The 26594-nt window shown below is 38.6% G+C and overlaps 1 protein-coding gene across 2 annotated transcripts in view; it reads right to left on the bottom strand.

The window, feature by feature from the left end:
• CDC40 (cell division cycle 40) overlaps positions 1–18440 on the bottom strand; it is a 57044-nt gene extending 38604 nt beyond the window's left edge. For both annotated transcript variants that reach the window (XM_080805179.1, XM_080805178.1), the window contains exons 1-2: positions 17966–18440; positions 5072–5158 (exon numbers count right to left, since the gene is read on the bottom strand). In XM_080805179.1, the coding sequence (XP_080661305.1) occupies positions 5072–5158; positions 17966–18154 (276 nt within the window). In that variant the 5' untranslated portion in view covers positions 18155–18440. The remainder of the gene's footprint in view (positions 1–5071; positions 5159–17965) is intronic.
• Positions 18441–26594: the final 8154 nt, after the last annotated feature.

A 26594-nucleotide genomic window follows, 5' to 3' on the forward strand; every position in this document is an offset into this window, starting at 1 on the left:
GGGAGCCCAATGTAGGGCTCGATCCCAGCACCCTAGGATCATGACCTGAGCCGAAGGCAGATGCTTAACTGACTTAAGCACCCAGAGAAAAGCATTTTTAAAAAAGATTTATTTACCTATTTATTTGAGAGAGAGTGAGGGCATGCGTGTGTGGGGAGAAGTGCAAAGGGAGAGAATCCCAAGCAGATGCCCCCATGGTGTGTGGAGCCCCACCCAGATCCCACAGCCCCTGAGATCACGACCCACGCTGAAATCAAGAGTCTGAGGCTCAAGCGACTGAGCCACCCAGGTGCCCCGAGGAAAGCATTTTTAATTTGTTAAGACACTGGTAGATAAATCTAAGAAACCTGTGTATTGTAAAGCAGTGGTTCTCAAGTCTTCAGAAGGTAGAATGCTTGAGGGTCAATGTCTTAGTAGTAAGACATCAGAGGAATTAAGAAAACTTACACTGGTAAAAACTGATTGTATGAAATCATAATAATAAGTTTACATATAGAACTCCCCCCCCAAGTTACTGAACTAATAGTCATATAATACTTAGATTGCTGGTAAGTTTTTCATTAATATTTACTGGAGTCATCAATGTTTTAAATACTTATAAACAAACTTTAAGGTAAGAAGAACCTTCCGAATAACTTAATTATTTTCCACAAATTTGGAAAAGATCACCACCATTCAATTTTATTGGCAGAACACCTTGATCTTTTAAGACATAAAAGCACAGTTTAAATATTATTAATATAAGAATATTTTATTAGTGTGGGTTTTATGACCTTGGGCCTCAGTTTTCTCATCTACAAAATAAAAGAACTGAACTATCTGATTTCTAAAGTTCACTCTAACATTACTATTTACAGCAGCCTTCTGGCCAGATTTTTAACAAAAACTAGGATTTTTTTTTCTTTTAATTTTGATATATTTTTTTCTATTCCTAAAAGTACTATTATTTTAAATCTGAAAATCTCCCTGAGCCTTATGGGTTTTATATGAGTCTACAAGAGCTGGCAAATACACATTTCTCTAAGTAGATCCAAAAAGGATGGAGTGAAAGAAGAAAAGCAGTGGACTAAAACAATGGCTAGTATCTCTTCAAGTTCTGTCTGTAATTTGAGAAAGCTTATCTGGAGACTCGGTTAGGAAAAGTCCTTGGTTGGGAGGGAAAAACATATTTTATAAAATGAAATGGTCAATTCAGTTAATTTACTGAACTACAAAGTCAAAGTATGTGCATAGGGGTGTGACATGTAAACCCCATAACAGTCTGCAAACTGGTCTTCCAGCCACAGAGCAATCATTAGGAGTGACATGAACTCACATTCTCAAATATGTTACTCGCTCACAGTGTAACCTGAGACTTGGTTTCCTCGAAATAAAACAGGTATTAGAGTACTTACTGCACAGGATTATTGTGAAGACTAAAAGAGATAAGGTACACAAATATATAAATTCCTCAGTATGCTACCTGGTATACAGTAATAAATGACAGTTTCATTTCATTAATTTCTGTTCCTCTTCTTTTCCATCATGCAAACCCTTATCAAATTAGTCTTCCTACAGGGGCGCCTGGGTGGCTCAGTGGGTTAAAGCCTCTGCCTTCGGCTCAGGTCATGATCCCAGGGTCCTGGGATCGAGCCCCGCATCGGGCTCTCTGCTCGGCAGGGAGCCTGCTTCCTCCCTTCTCTCTCTCTGCCCACCTCTCTGCCTACTTGTGATCTGTCTGTCAAATAAATAAAAAAAAAAAAAAAAAAAAAAAAAAGAATTGTTACAGAAGACTCTGTGGCTCAAGGTCCGGAATAAAGTGGGGCGTAGTTATATAAATTTAAAAAAAAAAAAAAAATTAGTCTTCCTACAAATTCAGCTCTGATTATGCCACTCTTTAATAAGAACTTTAAAAATCTATTTATCATCTATTTTTTTAAAAGATTTTATTTATTTATTTGACAGACAGAGATCACAAGCAGGCAGAGAGGCAGGCAGAGGGAGGGGGGAAGCAGGCTCCCTGCTGAGCAGAGAGCCCGATATGGGGCTCAATCCCAGGACCCTGAGATGATGACCTGAGCCGAAGGCAGAGGCTTAATCCACTGAGGCACCCAGGTGCCCCTATCATCTACTAAATCAAGACCAAATTGCTTACCTTGGCCCCCAGATACCTGCGCAATGCTATATGTGAGTCTTACCTCCCTGTTCTCCCTTACTGACAACGACGAAAGTATTCCTGTTCTTTGGATCTTTTATAATTGAGCTAATGCTTTTCTTTTCTGCCTGGAATCTTTCCTTATAAAAGCCTTTCTAGCATCAATGCCAATAATAGTAATATAAATAACAACAAAGGTTGCTGTTTACTAAATGCTTACTCTGTGCGGAGAGTTTCCTAACCCTATCATACATTAGTTCATGTATCCATATAACTCGGTAAAGGAGAAATTGTCTTCATTTTAACTATAAGAAAACTGAGGCAATCTAAGGTTACATCGGAGGTAATAAGCAGTGTATTTAACCCCACATCTCATGTTCTTACCCTGGACTTTATTCCTTATTTTATTTTTTAAAGATTTTATTTATTTATTTCGCAGAGATAGGCAGAGAGGCAGGCAGAGAGAGAGGGAAGCAGGCTCCCTGCTGAGCAGAGAGCCCGATGCAGGGGCGGGGGGTGGGGGGGGGATCATGACCCCAGCTGAAGGCAGAGGCTTTAACCCACTGAGCCACCCAGGTGCCCCAATATTCCTTATTTTAAATAGTTCTTCCTCTATGCAACTTTTTCTTATCTTTACAATCAGATACAATCTCTCCCTTAACTTGAATACCACTTCAGGTATATACAAAACAGTCTGGTCTCTACCTTTTTTAAAAACAACACTGAAGGTATCATCTCTGGTAAACAGCAGCTTGAGGAGAAGGACTGTATCTTTTTGCAACAATGGATTCTCAAGATATGGGAATGTGAATTTCATCAATCAAAGTAACTGCTAACACCTTTCCACACTTTGTCAAATTATACAGATCCTAGTCATAAAATTCAAAGGTAATAAGTTCATTTAGCAACCAGGAAAAATAGTAATTTTTTCTCATTTGTCCACCTCATCTCTCTTTTCTTAAACTGATGACCAGCATCAGTGTTCTAACATAAATTAACTTATATTTTGAATGTGAGGCTCCCTAACATGAGAAAAAAACCCAGAATACTAAAAGAATTGGTAATCTCACAAAGAGGATGATAGGCCTCACCAGTATCACCAAAAAAATCTTAATCTTCTAAATTTCAAAAACTCTAGTCACACAGCAATGTATTAGTTATGCAAAAGGTCTAAAAATGGAAGAGAAAGAGACTCCATATAAAATGCACTGACACAGGAATGTCACACACCACCCTACTTCCAAATTTTCTTTTTCTGCATTTAGTGGCCCTATTTTATGGAGGCACTTTTCACTTAAAAAATCACGAAGCATATATGTGATAAACCTTTCTTCACTATGCCAGCTAAAATGGTACCAAGGGATATGAAACAGTCTATAGGTTCAACAGGCTAGAAGGATTTAAGAAAAATAAAATAAGATTTAAAAAGAGAAAAGATCTCTTAAAAAGAGAAAGAGATCTCTGCTTACTGGACACCCTGGGAACTGCTGGAGCCCTGTCTAAATACTACCACTGACATCGTCGGCTGTGCTACGTATTTCAACTGCCATATTTTAAGTGACTACAGAAACTTGAGCAGGCAAATTATACAGAACAGCTTTATGACTCTGCTTTATCAAAAAAAAAAAAAAAAGGGACAAGTGACTACAAGCTAAAAAACAAAAAATTAAAAAGTACCTCTTTCTCTACCCAGTTGCAATAAAATATGGGGTCATTTTTAAAGTATTTCTTAAAGATCCTGCTACTGAAGGCCTATTTTGTTTTATAATGACCATTTTTTGGCATCTCTATTTCTCAATCAGGCATTCTTTCCTTTTTAAAAATGAAATAGCTAGAAATTTATTTTTTTACACCAAGACTTTCCTAAATGGACAATTTTCACTGTTTTTTGCCTTTCTTCCTTCCTCATCCTCTTTATGCTTCCATCACCATTTATCACCATCACCATCATCTTCACCATCACCACCATCTTCACCATCACCACCATCATCATCATCACCATCATAAGATGTCTTACCCAGAGCAGGTAAACACACTATGACAACTACCGAGCAGCGAACACGTTAGCATGGGATTTCTTCCCAGCATTTAGCACAGGAGCATTTGTAACCAGATGTTTCACAATATACTATGCACTGATGATGCTAATAATAAATTCTTTTTCCCTTACGGTTAATTTGTAATATTCCCTAAATAAAACTGAGGAAGATGTTAACTACATTCTCATCTAAGAATCAGATATTTAAAAATTTATTTTTTCAAAAGGCATTGTTCCATTCTGTCAGATGTTGTATGTTGGTAGATAAACTGCAGTGGATTTTTTTTTTTTTTAAAGATTTTATTTATTTACTTGACAGATAGAGATCACAAGTAGGCAGAGAGGAAGGCAGAGAGAGAGAGAGAGGAGGAAGCAGGCTCCCTGATGAAGCAGAGAGCCCGATGTGGGACTTGATCCCAGGACCCTGGGATCATGACCTGAGCCGAAGGCAGAGGCTTTAACCCACTGAGCCACCCAGGTGCCCCTCAATAGTGGATTTTTAAAAGTACATTTTCTTGGGGCGCCTGGATGGCTCAGTGGGTTAAGCCTCTGCCTTTGGCTCGGGTCATGATCTCAGGGTTCTTGGATCAAGCCACGCATCGGGCTCTCTGCTCAGCAGGGAGCCTACTTCCCCTTCTCTCTCTGCCTGTCTCTCTGCCTACTTGTGATCTCTCTCTGTCAAATAAATAAATAAAATCTTTAAAAAAAAAAAGTACATTTTTCTTTTCCTTTTATTTAAAAATTGAGATACAATTGGCATATAATAGGGCATATTTTTTGAAAGTTTAAATAGCATACTCTCTTGAGAAAACTCTGAAAAATTCACCAACTGTTTATCTACTATGTATAATTCAACTGCTTTAGCAAAAGGCAGAATCTTGAATAGAATGTCTTCTTACCTCAGGAGCAAACATGGTCTCATAGGTAGGATTATACTGAACTTCTTTGACAGCAGGGTCAAGGTGAACTCCAGTCTCCAAATCTTCCTAAAAGAAAACCAAATGAACATTAAAGATCTGACAAGTAATCATTTTATTCTGGAAACTATATTAAGGTCACACTAGCTATTTTAATACCAATTTTATGCTTATTGTACTAATACCATATGATTAATAATTCTAATACTCAAAGACCAATAAAAGTAATGTATGTAGGTATAAAGGTTAGAATGCATAACAACATTTTTTTCCTTCCAAAATGCTGATTTTATCCCACCTGAACAAATTAAAAATTTCTAAATAGGCTAATAAGCTACTCAAAGCTTTAAATTAAGAGAGCCGAAGTCCTCTTTTTTATGAATTCAAAAGACCTAACCTCTGGTTCCAAATTCAGGACAACTACTTCTTTATTCAGCAAACCTTATTAGACATATACCCAGATGGCACGGGTTCTGGGCTACAGAAGTGTCAGGGCCCTAATATTCTAAATCTAAATCTTACATTCTATGCCAATGTTTCAACCTTCCGAAATTCACCCCCCAGTTTAATGAACATGAAAATCTCATGTCCACTACAGAATCACTGGTGATCTCTGTTTTGTGTAACTATACCACCTGCTACAAATATAATAAATACAAAATTGGTATCTCTAGCCTGGCCCTCTGCTCTGAATTCTAAAGACTTGTGTATCTAACTTTTAGCTCGACATCTTTTTTCCCAGGATGCCTAACAGACATCTCAAATTCGATACATTTCACTTCTGTTCCCCTTTTCCCCAGTGACTTCTTCCAGCCTTACATTTGCTTAGGCAGAAACTCCCAGAGTTATCCTCACTTCCTCTATCTTTCCTGTTGCATCTCCAATCCATCAGCAAATCCTCTACCTTCTACATACATCCAAAGTTCAACCACTTCTCAAGTCCTCTTTCATGGTCATCTCACAGTCTAATTTACCATCTCACACCTGATTACCAGGCTCCCTGCTTTTACCCTTGTCTACCCACAGCCTCACTTCATGCAGGAAGCTGTGTGATTTTAAAATATTATGTTTGGGTTATGAACATTGGGGAGGATATGTGATACGGTGAGTGCTGGGAAGTGTGTAAGCCTGACGATTCACAGACCTGTACCCCTGGGGCAAATAATACATTATATGTTAATAAAAATAATAAAAAATATTATATTATGTTATTCCTGTTCTAAACCCTCGAGTAACTTCTCCTTACCAGTTGTTCTCAGAGAGTAAGTATGGTTCCCCAGGTAGTGCTATAGGGGATTTTATCTTCCTATATTGTCCTGCCTGAGTATTTACATATTAAAAACATGTTATTCATACATGTTTAATTCACATATTAAGCAGGCTATATATACCTTTCCTTTAATTAGGGCAGTCAAGTTATATTTTGAAATTTTTAAGGAAGTTAGATACCATCTCTGAATTACACTTCAGTAGAATTACAGAACTGCTGTTACAAAATGATGTTTGAATCTAACTGGTTGAGAATTAGCCTCCTCTTCTGAGATCTCAGAATGGTCGCCCCCTGTGAAACTTGCCCCCACAAACTTCCATCCTCATCTAGTCCTGTGCCAGTGCTCATCAACTCCAGCCTCACTGGCTCATTTGCTATTCCTAGAATTCACCAAAGGTCAATCCTGCCTCAGGGTCTCTGCATATACTATTTCCTTTTCCTGGAATGTTCTTTCCCTAGATAGCCACATGATTGTTTTCTCTCTTTTATCAGGTCTCTGCTCAATTTTTTAACTTTCCTCTTACCTTGCTTTATTTTTGTCCATAACATTTATCATCATCCGCCATATATTTATTGTCTACCATCCCTTACCAAAGATTGGATTTCATACGCACACATGTATCCTCGACCCCTAGAATCAACCCTACCATATCACCTTCTTTATTCTGTTGGCCGTTTGCTAATGCAACATACATCTGTCAACATAATACAAAACACAATTCAAAACAATATCGAAAAATTTTTTCAAAAGGTGAGGTATCATGAAGTTGATAGTGATGGTGGAGAAGAAGCAATGTCACTGACCAATGAAGACCTGGTAGACTCAGAACAACTAATAACCAAAGACTAGAAAGCAACAACAAAAAATAGTACTAGAGGCACACAGTGAGTGTTCCAAAATTTTACCACTTGTAAAGCAACCCTCACCCAAAACAGGCAACTTAATTTGTCTACTTCTCAAAGATAGGGTTCCTCAGGTATGACTCCCTTGGACTTCCATCCTCTCTAGATTCAGAACTGTCCATATCTTTACCCTATCTTCTCTTTCTCAGGACTTCAATCTCCTCCTCAAAGTTTTATCTGCAACCTTGATCACACTCCTGGCATCTGGATCCATATTATCTAACTGCCTATTGAACTACATGGTATGGATGTTCTACCACATCAAACACTTTGCTATGTCTCATTCCGTGACTCCACCTTTACTCGCTAACAAATAAGGCACTGAGTCTTACTGATTCTATCTCTGAAATATTTCTCCAGCAACCCTACTTCTACTGGCCTTCTCATCCTTGTCCCCACTATCCTAGTACAGACTTCATCATATTTTGTCTCATCCATTATAATACCTCCTTATCTGGTAATACACTCCCACCTTTGCCTTATTAGATAAATCACTGATTTTTAAAAATATCAAGCACTTTCACCCTAGCTGTGCTATTGGTGATATTACTGTCTTTGTTCCTTGAGCATTTCCCTTTATTATCTGATAATATGTCATCTTCTTATTTTCTCTTTTACCTTCTCTTCTCTTGGCTCAGGAAAACTGCTCTTCTAAAATCCTAAGGAATGTTTTACATAATCACTTATAGCAACTGTGATATTATATCATTTGTTGCACATGGTTTTTACTAACATTTTACATCCTCACTGCCTAGTAGAATGCAGCGTAATCAGTGCTTCAGTAAGTATTTGTTAAATTGTATTTGTTCAATAAGTATTTGTTCAATAAGTATTTGTTAAATTGAAAAAAGAAAGAGTCAAATCCATTGAGAAAGAGGACGAAGGTTGACTAAAGATCACTGAATTTGGCAATTACGTCACATGAAACCTTTGCCAGAGAGATTCTGGTAGTGGGGCAGAGTATGGAAAAGCAGTCATAAGAGACAGAACTAATAACTGAGGATTTAGAAAAACAAGACAGTAGTCATTTTTACTCTCTCAAGACATTTGGCAATAAAGAAAAGAAAAGATGGGGTGCCAGATTGAAGAATTTTTTAGGTAAAATTAAGTTTGTTTTTTCCCTCCTTAAGGAAAGACTAAGCCAAGATTTAGTCAATTATAAGCTACAGGATAAGAGAAAGTAGGGAGAAACCCAGGAAAAAAGCCAGCACAGTTGGAAGGTTATCCTTTGAGAAGAGGCGAGTCCTCTCTGAGATGAAACAGAGGACAAAGACAAGGACAGATGTTCGGAGTTGGTGGGAGATGTTAGAACTCACAACTGATGTTATTTTCCTTGTGTAGTTGGGGGCACAGGCCTCTTCATAAAGCGAGTGTGGTAACTTCAAATTCATTTATACATTTAACAAATATTGACTGGGTGCCTACTGTGTGTCAGGCATTGTTCTAGGCCCACAGAAACAGATATCACTCCCTGTCCTTGTGGAGGAGACATACAATAAACAATATACTAAGTGAATTATATAGTTTGCTAGAAGAAGGTACGCACTATGGGAAAAAGTGCTTAACGAACTTACTGTTGTCTCAACATTATCTCATATAATTCCTATAGCACTTCTATGAAATAAGCACTAGCAACATTAAGTCACTGACCCCGAGATGCTAACGGAATAAATGGGAAGGGGAAAAAATTTCAAGTAACCACAAGGAACGATGTTAAAGACACCTAATGAGCAATAAACCAAAAAATCACTGGCAGACTCTCAGTCAGGGTTCTTCACTGCAAACAGGGGAAAAACCCTTACAGACCAATTAAAGAGCACTGAATCCTTTTGAGTATCTCATCTTTTCTCTTGGAATTGCCAAGAAGGGTAGAGACTCAGTTTGGGGAAATAGGGTGAGTATACAGATGGAATCCCACTTGAAAATCAAGCATGTCACAGAACCAGTCTGCTGAGGACAAGAGTTCACCATTCCTGAACATCATTACTAAACCACTGTGGCTATCACTGGATGCTGTTGAGACTACTGGCCTAGTTGGGAAACTAGACGTTGGCCACCGCTGCCCCTCAACATATTCTCTTTTCTTGCTTCTTTGTGGGTTGGTTTTAGATTAGAATTTAGGTGCGTGCCTTTGTCTGCTCAACCTACGTTAATGTTCCGAGCCTTAGCTGAAAGGGAGCTGGGAGAACGAGAATCTGGGCTTTTCACCACTGAAGGCTGGGGGCAGCAAGGGCTGTTCCTCACATTAAGACTCTAAGGAAGGGGATTCAGATGCGAGGCCATCTAAAATATGATCTGTATACAGTTAACCCCTGAACAACACAGGTTTGAATCTGTAGGCAGATTTTTTTCAATAAATACGGTAGAGTACTATAAATGTATTTTCTTTTGTGGTTTTCTTAATAACATTTTCTTTTCTCTAGCTTCCTTAATTGTAAGAATACAGTATATAATACACATGACAAAGTATGTTTTAATTGACTATTCATGTTATCAGTGAGGCTTCTGTCACCAGTAGGCGATTAGTAGTTAAGTTTTTGAGTAGTCAAAAGTGATACTCGGATTTTCAACTGCATGGGGAGGGTGGGAGGAAGGGAGAGGGTTGCTGTCCCTAACCTCTCATTGTTCAAGGGTGAACTATTTACTACCCTAGAATGCACACTAGAATCTTCACCGATTAGAAACAGTATCTGCTGAATGCTGAGTAGAAAAATTCCAGGATCATAAAATTACAACGTCATATACAAATGGCTTCAACTGCATAAAAACTAAATTAAATGCGTTTCTCAATATTCAATTCTAGAGTAAACTGCTTAAAATAACAAGGCTTAGCTACATTCAGACATCCCCAGTGGATTTCACAGAATATGTTTGCTAGAACCACTTTAAAATGTGGTTTATCAGATCTTTCCGATTAGGAGATTTTAAATTTGAATTACTTTGAACAGAGTGCCATGAGATACCAAATTTTAAGGGCAAAGTACAATTTAAAAAGAATTACTCTTATATACACATCAGTGGCAACAAATAAAAAATATAAATAGGTCCCAGTCTCTGGTTCCTGCTAAAATTGTAGAACAAATTGAACAACCCTCCAGAAAATGAAGAGTTTTTAATTAATTATACATTTAATTAGAAAAACTTGGACAATATCACAACCTTGTTTTAATACCCAAGAGGAGTTTAATAATAATTAAGCATGCAATTGAAATTACCACAGAATTACAGAGGACTTCCATTCAGTTTTAATTATCCATAAAAACTAAAGTGCAGTGAGTGAAGGGTACCGTATGGGTCAAATAAGTTTGAAGAGGTTATCTTCTGTTGATTCAAAGTAATTTCAGAATAATGAGATAATATTTACTTTTGAGTCCTTTTCACATTTTTTACTCATGTACACGATAGATGGAAAAGCACTTTGTAAACTATAAAGCAGAAAACAAATATTAATCATTATGAGCTATTTATCAATTTATAGTTTTCCCCCCCCAGAAAGTAGAAATGAATAAACTCCTAAGATGGACATTTACATGGATGAGATAAAAGAACAGAAATTCACATAAAGATATCCTTTGGGCTTGGCCCTTAACAAATGCAGAGGAAAAAAGTGATCTAGTTGAAGTTCCTAAGTATAAGAAAGATCACCCATAAAGAAATTAGAGGCAGAATCCTCATTTTACTCAAGCTGGTTATGGGAAAGCAGGGGGGGGAATGCACTGGGGAAAAGTAACATTCATGGACTACAATAAGAGAGAGCCAGGCCTGCTTTTACTTTTTTAACTTTAAAGTCAATTAACAAGCAACTCTTACAACCCAAAAGGGTTCATTACATGATTTCCAAACTGCCGAATCTGACAGTGTTGCATTAAAATACATTTTTAACCAGAAAATAACTGTTGTCATACACTGGAGAAAACAAATATGTTTGATTGGAGTTCTAGCAGAAAAGAAGTGAGAACAGGATTAAAATAATACGAGAAGAGATAAGAACTGAGAACTTTCCAGAAACACTGAAGATCCACACTCCAAACCCATCAATTCCCAATTAAAGAAACCCCACAGATTCTGAGCAGGACAAACAAAAAGAAATCCACATCTGGGTATCCCATAATGAACGTAAAGACTGAAACCACACCACCTCCCAAGGGGGCAGAGGGTAAGGGTCTTAAAAGCAGTCTGAAGAAAAAAGAAAAATATTTTAAATATGCTGAGAGAAAAAATTGCTCGCTAGGTAAACTAAACCTGGTGAAAAGATACATCAAAAGAGAGGGTTAAATAAAAACATTTTAAGACAAACTGAGGGAGCATGTAGGTGATGGCTCAGTCAGCTGCGCTGCCAAATCTTGATTTCGGCTCAGGTCGGAATCATGGGATCCAGCCTCATGTGGGGCTCGGTGCTCAGTGGGGAGTCTGCTTGGGATTCTTTCACTCTACCCTCCGCCCACCCTGCCTCGCTCAATCACTCTCTCTCTCAAATAAATAATAAATGATAAAAAAAAAAAAAAGACGAACTAAAACTACAAGCATTTGCCACCAGTTAGCCCTCACAAGAGGACATGAAGTATGCACTGTAAGGAGAAAAAAGCAACCTCTTGTATACGAGACGCAAGAATCAGCTTGGCTTACAGTCATCTTCTGAAGTTTAAATATATGTGAAAAATACAGGACGCTAATAGCTAAAGCAGGGGTAGGGGAATGTTAATAAAACTGAAATATTCTAAGGCTTTTGCACTGTTCAGTAAGAGGCAAAGTACTGATTAATTCAGATGTTTTAATGTCTACGGGTAACCACTCAAAGAGCAGAAACTGAGGGCATAATTTACAAATCAGCACTGGAAAAGGATGGAATGATTAAAAAAAAAAAATCAATCCAAAAGCATGGATGCCTAGCATACTAACTTCCTGTGAAGTCTGTCTTCTTTCCCATTACCTGTATTTAAGACTATACTTAAAAAAATTATTGCTATGGCTGCACCTCACAAGTTCTGGTAAGTATTACTTTCCTTATTGCTCTGTTCAAAGTATTTTCCATTATCATTATTTTTTTATTTTGGCCCCTGGGTTATTGAGAAGTACAATTTCATAATTTTCAAATACAGGAATTTTATATTTAACTGGTTAGCCTAGAAGCATCGTGGTCAGAGAATGTGATAACATGATTTAAAGTTTATTGAGGCTTGGGGCACCTGGGTGGCTCAGTCAGTTAAGCTTCTGCCTTCAGCTCAGGTCGTGATCGTGGGGTCCTGGTGATCAAGCCCTGAATGGGGCTTCCCTGCTCAGCAGAGACCCTGCTTCTCCCTCTCCCTCTGCTGGTCCCCCTGCTTGTGCTTGCACTTTCTGTCAAATGAATAAATAAGATCTTTAAAAAAAAAATTATTGAGACTTATTTTATGGTTTAGAGGGGTTGGCAAACTAGTTTGTGGGCAAAATCTAGCCTACAGTCTGTTTTTGTACCAAGCTAAGTATGATGTTTATTTTAAAGGCTTGTTTAAAAAAGAAAGACAAATGGCCAGCACATCCTCAAATCTTTATTATTTGGCCTTTTAATGAAGTTCACCAGTACCTGGCCTAGTGTATGGTCAGCTTTTAAAAAATGCTTTATTAGTGCTTGAGAAAAATATTCTGCTTTGAGCGCAAGCTCTTCATTCCCTTTACATAGTTTGTTAATTTTGTTGTTCAAATTCACCATTTCATTATTGTCCTTTTTTGCTTGTTCTATCAATTATCAAAAGGTATAGTAAAATCTCTGCTGTGATGGTAGATTTGTTGGTTTTTTGTTGTAGTTCTATAAATTTTTACTTGAATATCTTCAGGTTCATTATTAGATGCGTATGAATTTAAAACTGCCATATACCTCTTTGTGAACTGAACCTGTATCATTATGAAGTCTACTTTATTGATCTTAATACAACCAATGCCACTTTTTTTTTCTTTTTTTTGCTCAGTATTTGCTAGATATATTCTTTTTCAACCTTCTTACTTTTGATCTTTCTGGAAAACTTAGCAAGCATGGCAAGAAAAAAAATGAAAGAAATAGAGTCAAAGAAAGAAAAAAATATTGTCATACTTGCAGCAGATAAAACTATGTAAGTAGCAAGATCAGTTAAATTAAATAAACAGAAAAAATAATGCTATTTATTAATATATTAGCATAAAAATAAGACACACTTAGAAATACTGGCAGCAAAACTTCAAGATATTGATGGAGAAAATTATACACTTCGGAAGAAATTAAAAATCTAAAGAAACCTAAAGAAATGAATAGATATAATATTGTCTCCGAATTGATCTGTGGTTGACTACAATCAAATGAAATCCCACCTGGATGTTAGTAAAACTCTACAAGTCAATTCTAAACTGTATATAGAATTACAGGGGACAAGAAGAGCCACAACATTCTTGACTAACAACAACAATAAGGGGTGAGGGAAAAAGTCCTACCAAAAGATCAAGCCATAGTATTAAAAATGTTCACACGATACACAAAAATTAATTCCATGTGGATTTATGACTTAAATGTAAAAAGTAAAACTTCGTGCTTTCAAAAAACGAAATGGGAGAATATTCTTATAACTTTGGGATAAGAAAAGCTCTCAAACAAGAAACAGGAACCACAATTCATAAAAGACTAATCTGCTAAGACTAGACAAGTAAACAACTGTTTATCATGACAGAGTAGAGAACAAGAGGACAAGCCACAAACTGGAAAAGATATCTGCAGCACATGTAACTGACACAGGATATTATCTAGACTATACAAAGATTTCCTATAAATCAGAAGGAAGACGACCCAAGAGTCAACTTCACAAAGAAAAAAAAAGTCCAATCACCAATAACATATATGAAAAGATGTTCAATCTCATTTGCGTTCAGGAAAATGGATTAAAAACACTGCTTAAGTTTATACTCTTGTCAAAATGCTTGCTATTTGTCATAATACAATTAGTCAAATACAGATGAACATATTTGCATGCTTCACATCTCCTCCCTTGGTCATTTCTCTATCCTCACATTTACTATGTGTAAGGTTTTGAGGTTTTATTTGTTAATTTGTTTTGCCTACAAGCATGTGTTGGTTCACAAACTAGTGATAACTGATGTCCCTGATTCTCTCATCATAGAACCTTCATCAGCCGGGGCAGGTGGGCTCTGTGCTCTGCTTCTAATGGACCTTTGGTACCTTATACAACCTCTCTTTCTGGATTATCTTACTTAAAACTTCAGGTGTTTGAATTCATTCTTTCACCAAATATATCTCCCTCAATCTTGTATACTAGGCATAGGAGACATGAAAATAGACACAACCATCTCTGGTCCCCAAGGCCTCCCAAGAGTTCAGGGTAAAGGAAGAGTTAACAAGTCACAGATATGCAGCAAGTACTACATCTGAGGTACCAAGGAGGGCTGCCTGGACAGACAGAGGAGGAAATATGTGCACTGAGATGGAAGGAGAGTAGGATTTTTTTTTTGGCGGGGGGTGGGGGAAGCAGCATGAGTAGCAAGGAAAGGGATTTCCAGTCAGAGAGACCAGTGTGGCCAAAAATCTTGAGAGGGAAAAAAAAGAAAATAGGGCTTTGGGGGTTTATTTTGTAGAGAGCTCAGTACGGGAGAATGGCAGGCCTCAGGTTACACAAGAACTTAGGAATTCGTAGTAACACAGTGTCTTTGGGCAGGGAAGTGATATAACACTGGACTTCAGAAAGATTACTTTGGATGCGCTGTGAAGGAAAGAGTGGGATATAGAATGAGGAAAGAAGAAAGGAAAAAGTAGAAAGACCAGTTAGAAGGTTATTATAAGAGTCTTGCAGAGAAATAAAAATCTGAAAGAAAATATTTGATAAATACCATTGTGTCACGATGACAGGACCCATTACCCAGAAGCAGGGGTTCAAAGAGAAAGGAAAAACAAGAATGACTCCTAGGAGAAGTAATGCAGACTTGAAGTAAGGCTGTATCAGTGAAAATGGACAGGAAAAATTAATTTGAGAGAAATTAGTGGAGCAGAAATGTTAGAACCAGCTGAACGACTAGCTCCAGGGGCTGAGGAAAAAGGAAAGGAAGACCTTTCTATTTTGGCTCGGACTAGTAAGTGGGTTGTGGGATCATTAACCAAAACGGGAAAAACAGGTGAGGCTGACCTTGAGAGGAAAAAAAAAGTCTAATTTTTCAGCACATTGGATTGGAGGTGCCTGAGAACCCTCCAGAGAGAGTTGTTTAGTAGTTCTGGAGCTAGTAAGGGGTTTAGAGTTGGAAATAGCACAGACAGTGTGTCTGACAGTGTTACACATAAGCGCTGAATGTGCTTTACAACAAATCTATCCACGAGATGGGTCCTAGTGTCATCCTCACTTTACAAAACAGAAAACCTTCAGCACAGAACACTCAGGTCACTCATCCAAGGGGCGCCTGGGTGTCTTAGTTGGTTAAGTGTCTGCCTTTTGGCTCAGGTCATGGTCTCAAGGTTCTGGAATTGAACACCACGTCGGGCTCCCTAATTAGCGGGAAGCCAGCTTCTCCCTTTCCTCCCCACCTGTGCTCTCTGTCACTCTCTCTGTCTCTCTCTCTCAAATAAATAATTAAAATCTTTAAAAAAAAAAAAAAGGTAACTCATCCAAGTTGACCATTTGGGTGAGTGCTGGAGCAGTATTTGAATCCCGGCAGTCTTGCAAGACGTCAGAGCCTGTGTGAACCACTTCGCAGTGCTCACCTGTGAGTTATCAGAAGCACAGACTGAAGTTGAAGGCATGAGAGAATATGAGGGGTGAAAGGGGGACTAAGGGCACAGTCAAAGGAAACATACAAGGGAGCACAGAAGAGCAGGGTTTCGGAAGACTGAGGGTGGCCCTACGGAAGCCATGGGAGAGAAAGTTTCAGGAAACAAGACCTATTTAATAGTGTCACTTGATACAGATATTCAAGTCAGATAGCAGAACTTGACAAGTTCTCAACATTTCTTAGGGAGAGTAAGTAGCTTCCTAAGAGGCTATGCTAAGTTGCACTTGGTTGAGAAAACGAGATGAAGTGAGAGCTCCAAAAAGCTAAGCTGTGCAAAGAATGACAACTCAGGAGGCTGCTGGAGTGGGTGAAACAAGTTTGGGGAGTTTGTTTTGTCATAAAGATAGGAGGATCCTAAGCATTCTTTCATACCATTCTATTAATAAAAAGTAAAATTCATAAAAACTTGCAGAAGACTTGCCTTGGGAACATCTTTTTTTTTTTTGGTCTGATTTTTTTTTTAATTGAAGTATAATTCGCATACAATGTTCTATTAGTTTCAGATATACAACATACTGATTTGACAATTCTATAGGAAACATCTTAAGTACAAAGTAATTTTTGCACACTGCCTCCCATCACCCTATCTTGAACTTCTGATCACCCCCATTAGGCTCTACTGGGCGTACACTACCAATTGGTCGATGCTTTCCTCTGGCTCTAGACACACCAACCTTTTCTCAGATCTTTAAACCCACTAGGCTCTTCGTCATCTCCAAGCTTGCTGTCTCCTTTGGAAACTCTTGCCTTATCTTGCACATGGCTGGTTTCTCCTCCTTCTTCAAAGCTACTCTTTCAGAAAAGACTTCCCTGACCAATCTATGGAAGTCATAATCCTATCTTCTTCCCTATCATAGAACTCTTATTTTTTCCTACATACTACTCAATTCAATCTGCAACCGCTTTATTTGCTCACGTTTTATTGGCTGCCTCTTCCACTAGCATGTATGCAAAGATGTCCGGCTTGTGGACCTCTGTGTCTTCAGCCCCTAGGATAGTTCCTGGTAAATAACATGTCTTCAATAAATATTTGTTAAATGATCCATACAACCAATGTCTCCCTCTATCACTTTCCTCAACTGGGATCAAGAACACTGTTTCTTAAACCTAAGGGCTTTTGTCACTCTTTGACATACATAATCACAAGGGTTAAACTAACATTTACTGTACTTTCGTTAGATACTAGGCTCTGTACTATAACCTACATTTGTATCCTTTCACTTCAGTTTTTTTTTAAAGATTTTATTTATTTATTGACAGAGAGAGAGAGATCACAAGTAGGCAGAGAGACAGGCAGAGAGAGAGGGGAAGCAGGCTCACTGCTGAGCAGAGAGCCCGATGTGGAACTCGATTCCAAAACCCTGAGATCATGACCTGAGCCGAAGGCAGAGGCTTAACCCACTGAGCCACCCAGGCGCCCCATTTCACTTAAGTTTTACATAACCCTCTCATATAGATATGTACTTCTAAAATTATCTCCATTGCACAGGCGATGAAACAGAGAAGGTTGTAAGTTCACAGAAGTGGTGGAGCAGGGATCAGAATCGAGTTCTGACTTCAGAAACAGAACAAAGCCGGGCCATCACTCACTTCAAGGGAGGATACATACTCTAGTTTGGGAAGTTCTGACTGAAACCTGCTCTACCCAGGCCACATCCTAATCACAATAAATCCAAATTTCACAACCCGACTCCCCTTCCCACTTGCTTGCTGGCGGGAGGCGAGAGCGGGGAGCAGTGGAGAGCTGTCCTGAACTTCCAAGTCCCGGCTTCTCCCGAGGAAGACACATGTAGGAAGAAGAGATCCGAGCGTTAGCAACTTAAGTCTCCTCACCGAGGAAGAGGTAACCCGGGAGCTAACAAGAGACTGCCGGATTTTGGAGCAGAAGCAGACAAGTCCCGCACTGCATCAGTGACCAAAGAGCTTACCTTAACTGCCACCTCCGGAGCGGAGTCCACCGCCACTGCCAGAGAGGGCTTGGTCGAAGCTGATTTCGTCAGGTGCATGAGGGAGTCGGCGGCTGGCAGGGAACACCGACCGCCCTCACTGTCCGAGTCCGATTCGGACCCTGAACCCGAACCGTAGGACGCAGCCAGAGCTGCAATCGCAGCCGACATGACGGCACCAGATCCTCTGCGGAGACCAGGCCCGGGCGGAAGGAGAGGCTTCCAGGTCCTGACAGATGACCATAACACACAGTATTTACTTCCTTGGTAAGAATTCACTTACGAAATTTTAAATTGTACACTAATTAGCACTTGAATACGTATAAGAGAACAGAGAATATGAAATCATTGATCTAGGGAAATAGAATTATAATACCCTTTAACTTTCCGGACCTTTGTGGCTAGATTAAAGACTACGAGTTCCGAAATACCTTGAGGCCGCAAAGTCCCACACTCCCGGCGTGCAGCGCGGCGGGAGGTTGGAGAGGTACAATGGGAAATGTAGTTTGGAGCGAGGGGCGGGGCGAAGTGGGCAGGCCTCTCTTTAACCCCTCCCCTGAATGGATGGTTCATTCAATTGGCTATCATCTTCCCTCACTCCCCGGCCAAGCACTGTTCTCTCCGTCCCCTTCCCCCAAATTGAGGATTGGGCAATACCAAACAGCCTCAGGAAATGGGGGGGGAAGCCGTATTCATTCCCTCTGTTGGGTGAGTGGGCGGAGGCTGAGTTTTCCACCACGGCTGCACCTGGGCACTGGGAGCTGAAGAGGAAAGCGAGAATCTTAAGTTGGAAGACCCTGAGTTGTGGAAAATAGCTCCTGTTGGGAAGGATGGGAGATTAGCTGGCGAGGATCAGCGGTCCCCCCTCCTTCAGGCGCGGATCCCGGCGCCCGGTTGTGGAGCATCGCGCGCGGGGAGGGGGCGGGCGGGGGGGGGCGGCGGCGGCGGCGGCGGCTCTCGGTGTTGTTCGCTCGCGCGTCGAGCACACGGTGGGTCCGGCGACCGGCGGGCGCCGCAGGCGGCGTTCCCAGTAGTCCGGTGTCTCGGCCGCTGCCCAGAGACGATTCCACGCCGGAGCCTGTCGCTCCTGGAGGCTCTAGGTGGAGTCCCGGGAGCTGAGGGGGACCGGCGGCCGCCACCGAAGCATGAAGACGGGGTAAGGCAAGACCCCCATGATTTCACGGTGAGCGCGAATCTCTCAGGAATTGGTATTTGGTGGGGAGAGGGTGCTGGGAGAGGAACTCTTTCTCACCGGCCAGAACGGAGAGAGGTGTGTGTGGCGCTCTTGCCCGGCAAAGGTGACGGGGATGGGCGCGCCTCCCCCGCGACGGCCCCCACCCCCATTCGCGGGTTTCCGGAGCTCCGGCCGCCCACCCGCCAGCCGGGCTGGGCTGCCGAGGGAGACGGCAGTCGGCCGGCTCGCCTGGGTCTCGGTGGCAGGGACCGCCCGAGGCTGCTCTAGGTGGGGAGACTGCAGGGCTCACCTGGGGTGCCACCGCCTGAGCGCCCCTGCCCTGGCCGGCACCCCCTTGCCTGCTCGCTCTGGGGGCGGCTGCAGCACCGGGTGGTAGAGAAGCCCCCCGCTTGCGCTACGTGCGGGAGGCTCCGTAAAGCCGGCTAGTGCGTTTGCGTGTTTGCGCCGCGCGTCTTTATATTACAGACATAAAGGTAAAGCGAGTGCGGGGATCCCTTTCTTCCCCTGAAGAGGGGGCGAGGCGGGGAGGTCGCCTCCGATGCGTGGTAATGGGGGAGTGCCTCGAGCAGAGTTAGGGAGCCGCTTACTCAGCTCCGATGTCGGCAGGACTCGCCCATTGTGCCACCCAGATAATAATTCAACTATGCAGCATCCATTGCACCTTTCCCATTTTTCTTTTCCCCTTGCTACAGCATGCCCCCTAGCTTCGGTACTCTGACGCCTTCTCTTGCATGCACTTGGGTGCTGAACTGGAATAATGATGAAAAGAAAGCACCTCTGACCTGAACATTCACAACCTGTCTTACAGCTGATTAATTAACTAATCTCTAGCTAGACTAGATACTTTAATATGACTCAGTCTAATCCTGTCCCTTTCTGTATAAGGTGCGCTTTGGATTAAAATTTTATTTTTTCTTTGGTGTTAAGATTCACGTATTAGTCTTATTTCTTGCGCGGTTAATTGGTTTATTGGTTATTCAACCCATATAATGTTCTTAAATGTAATATGTGTGATAGGTAACTTTCATCTAATTGTTGATAGTGCTATCTCGTAATTATAAATGCAGTTTGTCTTTGAACTCTCGGGCACAGTTTTTCCCATATGTTCTAAGTTTCTGTTAGCAAAGTATTTTTATTTATGGCGAATATTTGAATAAAGTATTTGATAGAAAATTTCTCAAGTTTTGAATAAAAAAAGTTTTGTATTTTGTTATTTTTCGGTAATATTTTATTGCTATTCATAGCTTTCAGTTGAATGAAAGGAAGCATTTAATATTTAAGGTGGGGTTTCAACTGCCATAATGAGCATTCGCTAATTTCTCTAAATTTTATTTTTCATTCGGTTCTTTGCAATACCATGTATTTAATTACTTGTTGTGGAATTTTTTTCTTATTTTTTTTCTAACTTCTCTCTCCAAGGATGGGCAGGCTCCAGTTTTGCACGAACTACCTGAAAGATGAAATATTTTTTTGAAAATGGAAGAAACAACTGTTGGTTACTTGATTTTTGTGTTAAAAACTGTTTACCTCTCCTTACCTAAAAATAAATGATTCACTGCCAAAAATAAGTGTTTCCTTTTTGGGTTTTTTTTTTTTTGTGAACCTCCCCTTTGGCTTTTCTCCTTTAAGCTTGTTGCCATAACCCTCTTGATAAAACAGAATTGCACATAGGCATTGCAGAGGCAGTTGTTTTAAGGTACAGTAATTGTTTTACGGCGTTTGGAAGTGGCGCACTTATAACTTGATGGTGTAGAATCAGTGCTTGGTTAGGAAATGACCTTGCAATTTACAAAATGGACACCTCTGTGCCTTGGTTTCCTTATATGTAAATGGAGACAATACCCATTTATGTCATTGAGTAGTATGCATAAATTCAATAAAGATGTTTTCATAATGCTTTTAAAATTTAGGTATTTTAACTGGTGGATGATGTAAATATTTCAGGGTAAAATACAAGATAAAAACGTCATTAGGATATCACCTGGCATGTTAGAATGGCTGATTTACATTGAATTTTGCCTTGGAGATATAGGGCTATAAATTGAAAAATGTTTCTCATCCATAAAGAGTTTTTAATAATTGCAAATTTAATAGGTATTGTAGTTAATACCTATATGTAGATATAACTATGGATATAGTTCATAGTCATGAAAAAAGTTATATGACTTGATAATAAACAAGTAGAATCTTGAATTAAGTTTGTAAAAATAAAATTTTTTTACCCAAAAACATTAAGGACTTTTTCATTGAAAAATTTGCAAATGACATGATCCAAAATACATAGTTGGGATCATTTGTAAGGTGTGGTATGGAGTTTTGTTCAGGTTTATAAATAATTCCATATTCAGATGCAGTGTATTAATGTTGTATAATACTATATTACACATTTTTTTTTCATTTTCAGAATAGTTTAAGGTATCCATTTCCAAATGTTTGGTTTTCATTATCACAGAGATAGTAATAGTAACTTTTGATCTCCTTATTGGAATATTATTAACTCAGTTAATTTTCATAGCAAAAGTCACTATTAAAATATATTATTAGAACTTCTACTAAAGCTGTATTTTTGGTTACTTTGTGGAGAAGCTTCATATAGATGATGAGTTTATTCAAACATCTTTAAAATTACTATTGTGTAGTTTCTTTTTTTGAGAATGAATTTGATTACATTTTTAATGTTTTCTCAAATGACCAACTTAAAATTCAGCTGTCATTTTCACTTGGGTAAATACAGTTAATTAAAGGTTTTCTAAGCTCCTTGAGGACAGAAACTATCCTGAATCTTATTGTCAAAAATCTAAAATGGCTAGCATAGTGTTTAGCAAATAGTAGGGCCTCATTTTTGTTGTTATGAGACAAATAGAATGAGTGAAAAATATCCATTGATTTAGTGGATTGAATAAAAATTTTAAAAACCAATTTATCAATAAATTTTAAATCATGAAATATAGCTTTATTTCAGGAGAAAAGAGAAAAATGCTTTGGAGGTTCTTTGAACTTTTTTTACCTGCTCAGTTAGAATTCCTTTACTCACACATTTTTTGGAAGAGTACTAAATATCTGTATACAATAATGTGAGGGATTGTCAACCTTTCATTCATAAAATGATTAATTTTCTCACCTCTTCTAGATCACTTTGTGAAAATATGCATTAAAGGTTTTTTGTTGTTTTTCCTAAATTAGATAAGTATAGAAATGTTTTGGTTCTTTTTTGCTTACTTCAGTTTTCTAGTGAAATACTATTAAAAAGATGTATGTTAATTATATCCTGTGTCAAATGTGCCTGAATACCAAGTTTTAAAAATAAATGACCCTGAGGTAGAGCTTTTTATGAAGTGAAGAATCTTGAATTTTTAATTTATCACATTCAGTTTATAATTTTGAGTCTTTGTGTATTGCTGTTTCCTAATTTAGCATGAGATCTTTATTTTAAAATTTGTAAAATGGTTTGGAATTGGGAACTTCCTCAAAAACAATATTCTTGGTGGTTAGATTCGCAGGCAGCCCACCAAATTTAACCCATAATGTACCTAAATTATAAGATTTATAATACTAGACAATTATATTACTAATAATTGGGATAAATACTATATTGAAAATAACTACAGTTGTGTACAACACTTTTTCTTTCAGAAAATCCATTCAGAATTTTCTTTGAAATTCTAAGAATACATTTCTATTGTGTTAGACATGACAACATTATTAGGAACTTGTTCTCTAATACCCAATGGATGTGAAGAGGAGGATCTTCCTCAGTTCAGTGAGCCTTACATTATATGGGGCAAGAGGTGAGAGAATGAGAGAAATTGGAAGGAGCTAGGGTCTTCTGTGTGATGTTTGATAAGTCATTTTACTTTTCAGGGTCTTTGGTTTTCTGGATTGTAAAATGAAAAAGTTGAAGTAGATAATCTCTGAGGTTCTTTTCGGTTACAAATAAAATTCAGAGGCATTTCAATGCTCAGTGTAACCACTTGTTTATGAGAGCTGATTTTTCCTTTCTAATATTACTGCCTCTGTACTTCCTCCTCTCAGGGAATTTCTTCTCTCTGGCTCTACCTCTGAAAAGATTATAGTCTTAATCTTTTTCTCACATGACTGTTCTTGAAGCAAGACTTTAGGGTTTTTAAAGGAGTTTTTTGTAATGTTGGTTGTTTTGTCTGCTTTTATTTTTATTCTTTTTTTTTTTTTTTAACTCCTGGTTCCACCAAGAAACAAAGATGACTTGCTTTATTCTATTCTCTTGAGTTTTTTTTACAGACAGCTGTTAAATAAAGTCAAGGTAGATTTTATTTATACTTTGGAGGAAGATCATATCCAGTGAGTCTTCAGAGAAATTTTTTTATAAGGAAAAATACTGGAACTAGGGTTTTGGAATGGGTTTATGAAGGTAAAGTGATGGAATATGGCCTGAGAATAGGGTTGTCACATACAGTATGGAATATCCTGCATTTTTATTTGTTAAATCTGACAGTCTTGCATTGGGTGCTGTGGAACTTTGGGCATGGCCGGAGGATGAGTGTGGTGGGTTTGGAGGCAGAGTGAGAAAGTGTGTTTATGGATCCATTGAGAATAGAGACAGTTTTTTTGTCTTAGTTGGTTGTTTTGTTTTGCTTTATTTTTGTGTTTCTAGAACTTGTTCTGTAAGTTAAGTAGATATTTGAGTGGATACTTAAATTACTACAGAATAGCAGGTAAGTAATTCCCTTAGGTGGAAAGATCAGGATGCTGTGAGAAAAGGGGTTATGAAACACAGCTATGTTGGTCATACACATTGGAGTATTTTGTAGATTTTCAATTAACTTCTTAATTGGAGGTTAATAATATTAAAAAAAATAGGTAACATGTTTTCCTAAGTAGATAAAAAATAACATTGCATGCTTGCTATATGTACAAGTCACTGTATAGCTACCATTGTATTTGTTATTTTATTTCATTGGTATCATAATCCCATTAGAATTTAATGGAAGAAGAGGGTTAACTGAAATAAACATGTTGTTTATTGGCTCAACAGAAGCACAGGTTGTCTGGGAACCAACTTTCTCTTTCCTTTCCTCAGTAAGTTACTGTGGAGCAACCATTTTAATAACTTGATAACAGTAATTCTGCCTGCCTGCTACCCTTTCCCTCAACTGTAATTGGTCAGTCTAGTGGTGGTTACCACTTGTCCTAGGCTAAACCAATTATTCATTCAGCACATAATTATTGAAGGCCAGCTGGGTGCTAGAAGTATACAATGGAGAACAAAATAGAGGTCTCAGTTCTCTTGGAGTTAACAATATAGTAAGAGAGACGGATACTGAACAAATACATGAGTCTGTAATTAGAAATTGTGGTGAATGCTATAAAGGAAAAGAACAGCGAACCAAACTTTCCTTGGGAGTCAGGGAGGGTGCTTTAAGAAAAAATTAGTGGATGTTAGCTATGTGAAAAAGGAAGAGAATGCAAACGATACACATTCAACAGTTTTGAAGTGGGAAAGAGCTTGTTAGAGTCCACTAAGAGCTAAGAAAAGGCCAAAGTAGATAAAACTCAACTATATAGTGAGCAAGAGGGATTGTGGAGTAATGTAATAAGGTTGTTAAAGGTAAACAGGGGTCAACCATGTAAGGCCCACATAAGTCTTATTTCAATTAGGGTTATGGATTTTATTGTAAGTGTATTGGAGAAAGCCAGAAAGGGTTTTTAATTAGGTTAACAACTGGACCAGATCCATCTTTTAAAAAGATCACTCTGGGAGATGAGTCACAGTTCTGCCCATTTCTGTAGTTTATAGGTGCAGTTCTATACACCTACACTAAGCCAGGAGGACACTCAGTGCTTTTCCTGAATTCTAAGTGCCCAGAGGGTTTTGCTCTAGTGACTGAAACTGGAAGATACAAAACCCAGAAACTGTTAGTGGTGTTGTTTCTTGTCTTGTGAACTAGATAAATGGGCATCTGGAAGAGAGACCAAGAGCAGGTATAGTCCTAGCTGTAGTCGCCTGTCCATGGTCCTGAGATTGGGTTCCAAGAGACACCCAAGTGTAGTACCTCTACTACTACTATATTTTTGTAATAAGTTGTCTTTTTTTTTTTTTTTCAATAAACTAGTTGGAATTATATTTCTGGTACTTAGCAGCCAACCAGCCAAGTCCTATCATAGATTAATTTGTATTCATAAAAATGATAAAGGTAAAATTGAACACAGATTTTAAAATCCCACTTTTTCCTACTACCCTGTGCACTTCTTAAACTAATGGTTCTAATGGAATTCTAAGGAGGTGGAGATTGGGTGTGGTTAACACCTATTAGGTGATGATGGCAGCAGTGCTTTATTTTGGGTATGTTTGACAATTATAGAGCTTTCTGCCATTCTTTCCTCTTGAGTAACTGTTACTCAGGTCTACTCTAATTAAAGTAAATGTTTCTATACTGACTAACTCATTTGAAAAGAAAAAAGAAAAGCTTGCATGTCAGGGCATAGATTAACTTATTTGATTTCTCTACCAAAAATATGAACTCTGTCATTTTTTCACATTATGCTACAAAAGTAAGTCTTTGTTTTCCACTTTTTAATAAGGCTCTATTGTCTCACATGTGTCATATTTGGGGGGGCAGTGATAAATTTTGTAACATACATGTGCTAGAAATGATGTTAGAAAATTGTGGAAAGGTTAAGGAAAAAAGGAACAGGAGAAGCATTTTGTATTTTAGTTGAGGATGAAGATTAGCACTTATTTATTCTAAAAACCAAAATAAAAGCTTTGTGTGATACATCATAATGTCCGGCTAGAAGTTTATCAATTTTGTTGATATTTAAAAAGAATCATTTGGTTTCATTTGTTTTCTCTGTTGATTTCTTGTTTTTAATTTTGTTGATTTCTTTGCTGCTTCTGCTTGCTTTTTCTGTAGTTTGTTAAGATGGAACCCAAGATTATTGATTTTAGATCTTTCTTCTTTCCTACTGTATGCATTCAGGGCTATTAATTTCCCTCTAAGCACTACTTTTGATGGATTCCACACATTTTGATAAGTGGTATTTTTCATTTTCACTTACTTCAAAATATTTTAAAGTCTCTCGAGACTTCTTTGACCCATGTGTTATTTAGAAGTGTGGTGTTTAATCTCCAAATATTTTGGGATTTTCTGGCTATCTTTCTGCTGTTGCTTTCTATTTTAATTGTTTATAGTCTGAGATCATACATTGTATGATGTCTGTTCTTCTAAATTTTGGAAGGTGTGTTTTATGGCCCAGAATGTGGTTTGGGTGAATGGTCTATATGAACTTGAGAAGAATGTGGTTTCTGCTTTTGTTGGGTGAAGTACTGTATAAATGTCAATTAGATCCAGTTGATTGATGGCGTTGTTCGGTTCAACCCTATCCTTACTAATTTTCTGCCTGTTGGATCTGTCAGTTACTTATAGAGGGGTGTTGAAG

The sequence above is a fragment of the Martes martes genome (genome assembly GCF_963455335.1).
Source record: "Martes martes genome assembly, chromosome: 6".
In the NCBI taxonomy this organism is placed as follows: Eukaryota; Metazoa; Chordata; class Mammalia; order Carnivora; family Mustelidae; genus Martes; species Martes martes.